General features: G+C 47.6%; 1 protein-coding gene across 1 annotated transcript in view; it reads left to right on the top strand.

The window, feature by feature from the left end:
* LAMC1 (laminin subunit gamma 1) overlaps window positions 1-13,048 on the top strand; it is a 111,286-nt gene that overhangs the window by 64,001 nt on the left and 34,237 nt on the right. Inside the window, exons 2-3 of the mRNA XM_078865422.1 lie at window positions 7,590-7,894; window positions 12,907-13,037. Of these exons, the coding sequence (XP_078721548.1) occupies window positions 7,590-7,894; window positions 12,907-13,037 (436 nt within the window). The remainder of the gene's footprint in view (window positions 1-7,589; window positions 7,895-12,906; window positions 13,038-13,048) is intronic.

The raw sequence follows: 13,048 nt of genomic DNA, 5'->3' as shown, positions 1-13,048 counted from the left end.
CTCCAGGACCACCGGCGTTCAGCGTGTCTAGGATTTAGTGGAGGGCTCCACGCAATAGAGATATGGCTGGTTTGGTTAACTTTTGCAATACTAAATCATCTCCGTTGGTCTGTCCCGGGCACTTGCGTTTGACACGGACAATTTGGGGCATGCAGCGTTTGTTATTGAAGAGTTCTAGCGAGACAGCATTTCGAGATGATGGGTTGATGGGGAACTACGCTCGCATGTCAGATTGTCTCATCCCTCTGAACCTCCGCACGTGCGCCGCGGCATTGGTGACACACGCATCGTATCAACACCCGTGAGAGTCCCAGGTGTTCGCCAATAACACCTCAGCTCCGCTCGTTTCGAATGCTTCTGTGCTGTTGAACATCATTCAAGCTTTTATGTGTTTTTTTTCTTCCACACGTTATCTTCACGCATGTATGTTGAAACTTCTTTTGTACCGTAAGTAACCAACCGTGCTCATCGGAGGTGCGGGGGGTAAGGACGACAAAATAAACACAAAGCAGTTCTAAAGAAATTAGTGTTTTAACCTCGACATTCAGCCAAGTAGTTATAAAACTGCTGTCTGATTATGGTTATTTTATAATGGACTATACCTTTTAAGGGACAGCCTGCACATACATAGCAGATCCAAGCCAGCAGGTTTTGCACGCCCCCTTTTTTTGTTGCAACCATTTGTCAATCCACTGCTGCGTGAAGTCCTCGCCACACCGTGTCCATCGTGGGGGTTGTCTGACCGTACTTCCCACGCTGATCAGTGCGGCCTGATGAAGAGGGGGAGGGGGGTCAGATATCACTCGCCACTGATGTTAGCCGTGGCCGGGAATTTAACCCAGAGTGCAATTAGCACACTAACCACTGTGCCACTCCTCCGCTGCTCCTACAGAATGCTCAGTTTTGTATCTTGAAAAATCCCAGATGGTCGCTGTATGGCTTATATGGTGAACACTTTGTGCAGAGCTTGAAGGAGAACTGTCGAGTGTTGTAAAGAAATAGGCCCCATCGAAGCGGCTCTAGAAGTAGTTCTGTGGTGTCTACTTCTCGCGGGCACATTCCCTAACACGTCATAATGCACGCTCACGGCTCGGTGACATTTCTGCAAAGGCTCGATGACACGCCTGCTACTAAAACGTTTGGTGTATAACCGCTAACAACCATTTAAAATAAACACCACAGAACAAAAAACATCTCCCGGTTGTTTGCCGCAGTCTGCGAAGAGGGGGGGGAAGGGGGGCAAGCGAAATACCCCCACCCCACCGAGCGCCACCCTCGATGTGTGAACGCGAAGTCGCCACCGTTGCCACTACCACCGAGACAAATGGGCAGCGGTTAACGCCAGCGCGCCGTGACGGTACGCACGGTGGTAACGCCGCCCCGTGCGAAATCTGTGTGGAGGGGAGGGAGGGGGAGGGAGGGGAGGGGGAGGGAGGGGAGGGAGGGAGGGGGAGGTTCGTGTCCACGCACGTTCGCGCGCGTCGTGAGCGCGCGGAATGCGAGTGCCTCATTGGGGGAGGGGGGTGGGGGGATTCCCTGCAGGTGTTTGGTTTGGAGCGAGCGAGCGAGAGAACTAGTAAAGCCTTCGCCTGCCTTGTGGATCCGTGCATGCCTGGTCTGTGCTAGGGATGGGAGAGCGGTTGAGTCGCGTGCTGCTGTGTGCAGAGGGGGGGGGGGGGGTCCCCCCAATTCCACCGGGGTCTCTCCTTGGTGGGAAACTCCCGAGGGGCCACCTGGTACGACTGGACCAGGGCTCGGCAAAGCAAAATAACAATGGGAGTCGTTTATTTTTCGAATTTGGGAGAAAAATCTATATTTCAAGAGACCGCAATGCACGTGATGCATGACGTCACGTAGCAGTCCGTAAAAAGAGCTTGCGGATTGCCGACCGCTCATCTGGACACTGCTTCTCCTCTCACTTCCTGGGATCCCACTATCCTGGGACGCGTGATTTCAAAGTGTTAGCTGCCCCAGGGCCTAACTGCCAGCAGTCGTGTGCGGCGTCTTCATCCTGAGACGCGTGGCGGCTCTCCTGGTGCCTGTCCCTCACCAGCCACCCGCTTCCCGAGGGACTCTCTGTGTGTCTACTTCCTGAAACCCAATTCTTCGCTTCTCTGTTTTCTCGTGTGACCCATCTCTTGTATCAGGCAACTCTGTCCGGTGATGCTGCGCTGGCACGTGGTGCACAAGCACAAATAACAACACTAAAATTTTGATTTAAAGCTTTCGTCACTGCAGGGATTCAACTTCTTGGTTCTTTCGGTAAAGTCACGTAGAAGGGAAATAATAAATTAATAAAATTTTTACATAATAAAATACAATTCTCACGACGTTTCGGCCACAACGCAAGCAGCCGTCCTCAGGTGAAGAACAGGTCTGTCGGAAAGACAGTGTCCTAATGAACACCACCACCTGAGGACGGCTGCTTGCGTTGTGGCCGAAACGTCGTGAGAATGTGTATTTTATGATGTTTTATTTTTATTATTTTATTATTTCCCTTCTACGTGACTTTACCGAAAGAACCAAGAAGAACAACACCAAAGTGAAGCAAATTGGGCAATAACACCGCCATTTAAAAAGCAATATATACCATGGGCAAAGTGTCGGTCAATGGCCCTTCATAGCGCATAATAGAGGGGCCACAGAGTTTCATTATGTTTTCATTTACACAGCACCTTGAGATGCGAAACTACAAAACATTACAAACCTTCTCACAGGCTGCACCATCGGAGCAGCACTGCTGATCTTGAGCCGCTGAGCAAAAAGCATCGCTTTCCCAGCAAAGGGTTACTCGCGCAACAACACCGATCAAAGCAATACTTTTACAACAATTAATGTCCTAAATGCAGCAGCGGTTTCTTTTTTATGTTCGTACATTTTCACGGCTCAATTGATCTTCAGGATAAAAGCAAAATGGAATTCAGTTGGGCGTCTTTTTTATTTATTTGCATAAACACCTGAAAATGTAAACGTTCACATCATTTAAACAGAACACCTCCCTCCGTGCTTCCTTTGCTTTGTTTATCGGCTCGCAAACTCGGCTCGTACGTAGGCCGGGATGGGCCAGTTCCGCAAAGCCCGTTGTGTTTATCGCCGCCATTGGGCTGTCTGGTGGGCATTGTGCCACGGAACAAAATTACAAGCCTCCTTCCACCACCACCACCACACCCCCCGCTTAGCAGCTGGTCATCTTCAGGGCCTCAATTTTCATCGCGTGTGTGAGACTCGGAACAGCTGGGAGCAAGTGACGGAAATCATTAGGGGAAAGGGTCTGAGAAAGTGCCTTGACACTTTGGAAAACCCATCGTTGGTCCCCTTTTACTCACGAGGCAGCTGCCAATTGTCACATTCCGCTGGTCCTCCTCTACCCGCCCCCACCTCCCCCAAAAAACAAAATTCTTTGCAAGAAATCCATAATTTGGGAGGTCAATGAGTGGCGCGGCACTTTGTTATGTAACAGAGCGCGCGTATCGGGTCAATACGCCTGCTGACAACCCGACGACATGCGTTTCACTACGGTTCCCGTATTTACGTGCTCCTTCTGCCGGAGAGTTCACATTTCTTGGTGGGGATCAAAAGATTTGAAGTCGATAGGCCCTTTTATCGGTGGATTTTGGTGATTGCGCTCAAATCGGAGGGCCCTTGAAGCGGAGGCAATCTGCGGCGTCTGGTTTAAATGTGCCTTGGGGGGAAAGCTTCAAAGCGGTCACCCAAAGAGTTGCTCGCCCATCCCGCCTTGGCATCTCACCACCACCCCCTCCTCCTCCTCCAAACCCTTGTCCCTGGGATTCCAGTAAACAAAAGGGATGCTTTTGTCCTCGGCTTCTTTATTTACTTCTATGATTTGCTCGTGTTTGGTGGGGGGGGGGGCGTGAGAGGTCACGTTGATCAAACACCTGGGTGCGACTTTGTGGCATCATTACGGCAGGAAATGACACCATAATGCCACCCCACAACGCCCTGCGGGCCTCTCGAACGGAGTCTGCTTTTTAGCAAACAGTGGTTCGCTATCCCGGCTCCACGGTTATCGTGTCCCCTCCGCCACTCGGACACTCTGTTTTGTACGTACGTTGAACTTCTTTCGCATCGTACGTAGCCAACCGTACAAATTGGAGGTTCCCCAGCTTCTTGAGAGGAATGCCCTAAATAGGATTGTTTTATCAACACGGAGAGCATGAGTGAGGTTAAGGTTCCCCAACCTACCTCCCCCACCACTCGAAGCTCGCTTCGTCAAGAAGGAATTTATTCTCGTACGTCACGCACACTGCCATGTTCCGCTGACCGTTTTTTTTTGCATTTTAACGAGAGTTGTTACGATTTTTTAGATCTGCAATTATCTGCATGCCAGTGACAATTACCCAGAATGCACCCGATCTCATAAAGCTACGCAAGGGTTGATCCTGGATATTGCTTAGATGGGTGACCACCATGGCACACCAGGTTGTCATAGGCAGCTGCGGTGCTCTGCTATATGTGGTGGTCGGCAAAATACAATACATTGTTGTACGGCACGCTGCCACATCTTTGCTCCCCCTCCTTCACAAACCCGCACTGACCAGCGTGGTGAAGTATGACCACGTAACCTCTGTCGCCTGCAAGGTATGAGGAAGTCCCCCATCCCATCAGTCGATTGGCAACGCAAAAAATTCTACCTTTGTTTTGTTTTATGAATGAATGAAAAAAAACACATTTCAAAGAGGTTTCAAATAGATGAATGCCAAGGTCTAAAACGCACTTATCTCTCGAGTGCTGGGTTTGTGCATTTAAAGCCCCCCACCCCCACCACGCTAGGCCAGCAGAGTTCCGTGCCAGATGCAGAATCAACTTTTCTTTTGAGAGGAGACACGTGGAGAAGGAGGAGTTCCCGCCCCCCAAAAACTTCTGTTCACTTCAACTGTGGCCATAAAACGCCGCCCAATATTGCGCAGGCATGTTGGTGTTTCTTTCCGACATTTATCTTCCAGCCTCGAAAAGGTTTAGTGCTGCAACATCTGCTTTTGACAATCCGGCTTCTGTTAAACGAAAACCTCCTTTTTTGCTCTTCGGGAGGGTTTTTTTGTTGTTGTTTTAGTTGATTGTAAAAGCAGTGTCAGAGTCCATGACTAAGGCATTGTGCGAAAGAATCTCTGCAATCAGCCACCACAACTCTCCTGTTGAAGCTCTCTGTGTTTTAATCTTTACCCACCCACTCCCCCCCCCCATGTTTTTACTCTCCCATTCTCTCTCGAGCCCTCTCCCATCACCGCCTCCCACATTCTCTCCCACCCACCCCACCATTTTCTTCCGTTCATCCTATAGAATCCACCGTAGGGATTAGTAGCCATGTTTGTGGTGTGTACTCGCCCGCTGTTTTACAAATAAACACCACAGTTCCCACACAAAGAGCAGCAAGGACAACATGACCAAATGGAACTCAGGTGCAGTTGGCAGGTGTTGTTTAATCATTATTCCTGTCGAAACTGGGAGGAGGGGGGGGCATGGGGAGGATTGGGGGTCATGGGGAGGCGGGGGTCACGGACCCAGCTGGGCCATTACAGAGTGAAGTTAACAAACTATTTGAACGCTTTCCGTCAATGATGAGAAACTCATCGGGCACGAAGATGCGGGGTGTAGGCTGGAAACAAATAAGAACAAGAAGTTGGATGTCTTGATAGCGGAAGTCGTCATTGCTACCAGGGGATCAGTCCTTCCAACAATGCCTTGCATGACAAGTGACCATCGACATCCACGTTTACATGTAGATATTATTTTAGTCCATCGGCCTAAGGACAGAGTTGTGTTTATATTTCAATTTTCCCATGATGATCCTCAATGGCACGTAGTGAATTTGAACACTGCGGGGACAGTTTGGCACTGCCGAAGGCCCGATGGTATTTTCTCACCATTTACGGAAAAGCATTGGAATTGGTTTACGGTGAAGTTGGCTCGTGGAAGCTTTGGCTGGACCGCAGGATTCACTGGGGGAATCGCATCCACCGGCGTCAATGCATGCAGAGAGCATTAACGAGAGCGAGAGAGAGAGAGACCCTGTTAGCTCCAGGGCCAGGAAGCTGCCGCTGTGCATGGATTAAAGAGCCTTGTGATCAGGTTTATTTGTGCAGAATAAGGAATAATAAAAAATAACCGTGCCTTAGGGAAAGCACTTCCCCCCCCCCCATCAACCTTGGCGTGTCCATGAAGTCTGTGGCACACATCCGCTCTACCCCCCACTCGTGAGAAGCCTCGACGGCGACGGCCTCAAACTCGTCAAGTGAAATGTGCCGTGCGTCTTCCGTGTTTGTTGACATCGAATTCCCGGCGGTTCGGAGGGGGATGCACACAGACGTCATCGCCGAGCGAGCGAGTGAGCGCCACGCGATGATTGGCTGTGTAATGTCCTGGCACGCAAACTGTGGCGATGATCGTAATGACAGGTCATTATGGCTTTGCTCGTCTGGCGTATGACAATGGGTGGATTTTTTTGTCATCCTTCTTGATTGGGAACATTGACTGTGCTCTGTTTTTTTAAAGGATAATAAGTACACTTGGGAAAATAACTCTGCATTTGGCGGGAAGCGACAAAATATTTTGACACTTTGCTAAAATACACTGCAACACTCAGTTCAAAGTACCCGAAATGTGTTCTTGCTTTAAGGTGTTTGTGTACATTTTTTTCGAACATCTCTGCAATGTGCCGTGCAATGTTTTCTGTAAAAGGGTATTATTTGATTTTTTTTGAATGTCCGTGAATAGAAATTGCCAAAGTGTCACCGTTGTAAGTGCCCGCGAGAGACTCCACGTGTTTGCTTCAATATAGAAAATGCACAAAAACTTACGATTAGCGCAGTTGGCTACGTAAGGTGCAAAAGAAGTTCTACATCCATACAAATGCAAGAAATGCTATTCGAGTCCGCCAGGATTTCCTTGGCACGTCCCCCCTTTCAAATCTGTAAATTACGAGAAAACAACCAACGCCCATTATTTACGTTTTTATTTATCCAGGAAAGCCTTGCCGGGTCACACAAAACATACCCATACAAAGCGATAGATAACACTAAAATATCCACACATGGCTTACAAAAAAAAATCGGTTGCCGTATTATATTTGCCATTCATGCCATTCGTAGGCTATAAAGAAGGGGATTGTTTTCACAGATGGGTATAGTCTTCCAATACTGGGCAATGCTGACAATGTGGTTTTGTCCAATGAAATAATTTTAAGGCGATTAAAAAAAAAACACTTGGCAATTTTTGACCACATTACCATCTCCTGGCCAGATCGTAGCCGACACCGTACGACACCCAAGTACCCCTTGGCAGCCTCCCATTCAAGCACGAGCCAGGCTCTAACCTGCTCGGCTTCTGAGATCTCGCAAGGATCGTTTGGCATCGCCGGGGATAACTTTGTGCCTACCTCGGCACGCCCGCGTGCATTTCGATTTCCGTGCGACATCGCGATGTTCACTTCAGGGAGGACGATTTGTTTTGTGGGGATAAAGTTTGCTCCTCCGATCGTGGCACGTGGTTTGTCATGCGCGGGAAAGGCTCGGAGTTCGACATCGCAACACCGTGTTCCGTACTGATGGCGGCGTTCCGCTCGTGTCGCGCAGGCAAGGCGTTCGACATCACGTACGTTCGCCTCAAGTTCCACACGAGCCGGCCCGAGAGCTTCGCCATCTACAAGCGCGCGTCGATGGACGGCCCGTGGACGCCGTACCAGTACTACAGCGGCTCCTGCGAGCCCACCTACGACAAGCGCAACCGCGGCTTCCTGCGCTCGGGCGACGACGAGCAGACGCCGCTGTGCACCGATGAGTTCAGCGACATCTCGCCGCTCACGGGAGGGAACGTCGCCTTCTCCACGCTGGAGGGGCGGCCCAGCGCCTACAACTTCGACAACAGCCCCGTGCTACAGGTGCCCCCCCGGCTCGCTCACTCGCTAGGCTGCGTCGCGTCACCGGCGACGTTCGGTATTCTCGCGCCGTGCGCGAGGCTGTCGCGGACGCTAGCGCAGACGAGCCTAGTGTGCGGTCGCTTGGGGGTGGCGGGGGGGGGGCGATATTGCTCAGAGGTTTTACCCAATGCAGTAACTTGCGCGTAACATTTCATTTCTGTAAAATAAGATGTGAGCCGGCACGACGGCACACACGGCCTACTCGCATGTAACATCACAGCATCTTTTAACTTCTAATAACATCACGGGATATTTAACGTCCGCAGTGAAGCAGGCGGACGCGTAGTTTTGCTTAGTACGCCCACAGTATGAATCGTGGCGGCCACTGGGCTATAACCGTAGCTTCTGCAGCGAGCGGCAACCGCCAGGGTCAGGGGTTATGTTGAAGATAAATTGTTTGATCTTCAAAAGCGCATGACGGAAGAATTCAAAACTATCACCCGTGACATGTTGCCGAACACCTGGGGGACTCTTTCAAATTTCAATACAATGTATGTCACGAACATGAAGGCAGACGTTCGTACGATAAAATCTTTAAACTACCGAGTGTGTGTGTGCAGCTTCATCAAAGTAGCTCAAACTACTACCGTATATAATTAGAATGATCTGATTTAATGGATGATACCCTCTACTGAGTGATGATGAAATTGGTTCATGCGCAGGTGCTGTGTGGATTATTGGATCGTGAGAGATGGTGGCAGATTGGGGAGGCCTTCATCCAGCGTTGGATGCTATTCTCCTATTGCGTGTGGCAGGAGCAAATATGCTCAGGAGCTAAAGGCCAAGGTCGAGGTCTGCTGGCCATGACAAGAGGGCATCATCAGGAGAGATTGTTTTGTAGTTTTGCTCATCTCCCCCTCCATTTGAAGGAGCGCACAGTCTTCCGTGATTTACGATGTTGTCCATAATGTTGGTTACATACTCTTAGTTTTTTCGGTAAAGTCACGTAGGTAAAAAAATAAAATTAAAGTAAACAGATAGGTGAAATTCCTCCCCATACAGGGTATTAATTCTAGATTTGAAGCTTTCGTGACTGCAAGGATTCATACTCTTAGGTTTTGGCTACATGGCCACAATTTCACCTTGGCCAGTCGCTTTTGACCATGGCTGATGACAATGATGACAATAATGGTGATATCCCTATCGACACCCTTTCTTATATTTTTTCACGATGGGTAGATTCTATAATAAGAGCAAAGGGGTGCTGCCAGTCACCGCGGTAAGGGCGAGGTAAAGTGTAAATTTAGATTTAAAACTTTCGTGACTGCCGGAATTCATATTCTTTGCTTCTTTCGGTAAAGTCACGTAGATGGAAAATAACAAAATAAAAAAACTCACATTTTCTATTTTTTTTATTTTGTTATTTTCCATCTACGTGACTTTACCGAAAGAACCAAAGAATATGAGGTAGAGTGTCGTCGCCGCTGCAGCTTGTACGAACCCGAGTCGCCCATTGCCAGGCGTTGGAATTAAGTGGCTTGCGTGCTCTTGCCAACGTAACGACTGCACTTTTTTTTTTATAACGCAACCTGATACCTGTTCGGGGTTTTCATTCACGTTAACTTCCACTAACGTGCATTCCGCAAGTCTTTTTTCCCCAATTACCTCAGACTTTTTTTAATGGTTTCTGATCGGCTGCTCGAAAGAAAAAAACCCATAATAAAAAGTAATAACAAAATTAAATTATGGAATCGGAAACAGATAGTTACGTTAGAATAAAGGCCTGTAATCTTGGGTTTGCTTATTTTTTTTTATCTGCCTTTTTCTTTAATTTTGTTTGTGTTCTTGAGTGCTTTGGTCATTCTTTGATCATCCTGCCTGTAATGGTATCGTGATGTTACACTGTCATGGGTCCCACAGACCAGTGTTCCAAGTATGCATGTGGAACTTCCTTTTTACAACCACATGGTAACATCCACATTTTCTAGACCCCTTTGGCATGGTCTTGTGCAGAGGGAGGCGATTCCTGCCGTTGTTTCTCTTTATTTGCCGCACGTTGTAAACACACGAAAATATATAGCGATCACCTCCCAAGACAACAGGCTCCACACCCAGAATCGTGATCACATTCCCCTACAATATTCCAATTCCCTCCACTGGCTTCCAATAGAGCCATTGGATCAACTTCAAGGACGCACTCGGAATCTTCAAGATATCACGTAGAATCGTCCCTCCTTCTCTCCTCTCTTGTCTCGTTCTGCTCCTTCATCGCTCGCCCTCAGTGCTTCCCTCGCTCATTGTGAGGTCGCTTCTCCTCTGCTGCCTCTGAACTTTCGAACGATTTGTCCCCAGCTGCCCATGCTCTTGACTCCCCCCCTGCCCCTTGTTCAAGTCCAGGCTCAAGACTGTCCCCCTTCTCCTCCGCCTAATGACTGTCATCTTAAATGTATACGTTAAATATAAATATGCAATATAAGCGTTGTTCCCCGCTGATGAACGTGTTCCACTGTTTTGCACGGCGTCTTGAGATGCAGTTGCATTTACACGTTGCACAAATCCGAGCTCCATTGCAGTGTACGTGATAATATGTTGCATTTATGTTGGACTTCTTTTGCACCGTACGTAGCCAAACTTGCTAATTGGAGGTGCGGGGGAAGGACAACGAACTCGACACAAAAAAAATCCGTTACATAGAAATTCGTTTTACATTTTTACAACGGCGACAAAAAAAACATCTCCATTCAATTTCTGACGGTCATTAAAAAAAGATGATGATGATGATGAAAAAGAACATCGCAATTGTTCGTGCTGGCTGGACAAATGGTTAGGCTGCCACCTATCGGTCACGCTCTGCTCGGTGAAACGTGAAGAGATCTCCGCGATGGGGGCAACCCAACTTCCTGTTTTTATTTCACACCTCTAATACACACGCGGAGCTTTCACCAGATCGTTGCTCACACGCGTGGGCCGTGTCACCTCGAGGCCGATGCGATGCGTGACGACCTGGTGTCCAAAAAAAAAAAAACGAGGCTCTTCAAAGCGAAAACCAGCTTGTGTCGGCACCGCTGTCGATGCTGCGAGGTTATCCGTTGGCGTGCGATGATTCACGCTTCTTGTAACAGCGACAGATTTGATAATTCGTTACCCTTTTATCTGGCAACAAAACTGACACCTTTTTTACAAGGAGTCATATTTGCATAGACCACAATACCTGTAGTCATAATGCAAACAAAAAACATAACTCTGATAATGTATGCACTGTCCTTGAAGTTGATTGGTCCACATCCGAGACAGCTTTTCTTAGAGCCTAGTCTCACATGGTGTTGGACCAGATGACGCCAAAAGGCGCACAATGACTGCAGGTATTGTGGTCTATGCAAACATGACTCCTTGTAAAAAAAGGTGTCAGTTTTGTTGCCAGATAAAAGGGTAAAAAAAACTATTATATTTTTTACTGGCAAATGAGATTCCAATGGAGCGACAGATTTGTATCTGATGACATCGGTTCCTATCTTTACCTTTCACGTTAATTGCATGGTGAAAACGCGTGCACGTATATAGTGGCCACTTACCAAGGCCGCTGGTCATTGCCAGACCGACCGATCCATACCCGTGTAAGTTTCAAGTTTTATTTACTTCAAGTTTCATCTATTAGGTGTAGCCCTGTGAGCCCATGCGGCTCTTGAGTCGGGTGCAACCGCAACAAACAAAATATGAACAAAGAACATCTTAAAGCGACGACGCGCAACAGAAACATCCTGGATAAACCAGCAAATCTTTAAAAAAAAAACCTACCGTATTACAACGCTGTGTGCAAAAATCCCAGTGTGATGTAAGTCAAACAATAATAACCATAAGACAATTTAGATTAAAGTTATCAGGCCAACTCCGCACTTCCGCAAGAAACATGGCTTAACCATATGTTTTCGAAATCACCAAAGTAAATGGAAAAAACAATATGTAACATTTATCATAGGAACTGTGATTCAAATTTAATGTACACTGGACATGTGTGAAAAAGGGCTTCATAGCTCATCGGATTCCTTTAGTCTAAATAAAGATTGCGATTCTGTAATTTTCATAATTCTTAACTGATCGATTCTTTAACTCCTTTTTTCTACGCGTTTATCACGAGTGGAGACGCCACTTTAAATTTACGAATTGAACGTGACAAATGCTGCTGGAAAATTGCTCCTGAAAGACCATAAGGTTAATAGACTATTCGTTATATTTGTTTTTACGTGGGCAGTAGAACCTTTATATGTTATTTTCATATTCATGCGAGGATTTGAAATGTTTATAGAGCGATAATGAACCTACAGGCCCCCGTTCGCCAACAACGGCCCAATACTTTATTTGATACCACTTTGAAATGGCCCACAAACAATATTTATCTACCACTACAAGATTCTTCGTCACACTTATTGGGTACTCAACTGAGATATTGCCAACTTGGGAACTCATATTCTTAGTTCTACGTGACTTTACCGAAAGAATCAAGAATATTAATCCCTGCAGTCACGAAAGCTTTAAATCGAAATTTAACTTGGGAACTGTTTATAATTTTAACACATCCCCCCTCCCCCTTACTGAAGTTGTCACCTGTTTTGGTTTTCCCAGGATCATCTTTTTTTAGGTAGTTATCTTGGGAAATACTGCACAGCATATTATTCCTTTGACATTTAAAAGTTCAGTGTTTTGTCGATTGATTTATTTTTATTAATTTTTATTTCATTTTTTTACCTACGTGACTTTTCCGAAAGAACTATGTTATAATACGCCACTCAAGACAACACTGCATTGACATTTCAGTTCTTCACCTTCTCCAGCGTCGTGAGATACTGATAAGTGGCCGGTGTGTAAAGTACCTCCAGAGGTAGCAGCCCTATTCTCCACGCCGGCATTCATTCGATCGCGCCGCGCCGCTCGCAAGACGTGGGCAAGCCGTGCGATGCCGCTGCTGGATGGACGGCCGAGGCTCGTGCGATCGCACACGGCCTTGTGACCGCGCCTCATCGTCTTGCCCGCCGCAGGATTGGGTGTCGTCCACGGAAATCCGCGTGACCCTCAACCGCCTCAACACCTTTGGGGACGAGGTGTTCAACGACCACAAGGTGCTGCGCTCCTACTACTACGCCATCTCCGACTTCGCTGTCGGCGGCAGGTTCGTACCAT

This window comes from Lampetra fluviatilis, chromosome 20 (genome assembly GCF_964198595.1).
Source record: "Lampetra fluviatilis chromosome 20, kcLamFluv1.1, whole genome shotgun sequence".
In the NCBI taxonomy this organism is placed as follows: domain Eukaryota; kingdom Metazoa; phylum Chordata; class Hyperoartia; order Petromyzontiformes; family Petromyzontidae; genus Lampetra; species Lampetra fluviatilis.
The sequence above is the reverse complement of the archived record's forward strand: the minus strand, read 5'-3'. Positions and strand labels throughout refer to the sequence as shown.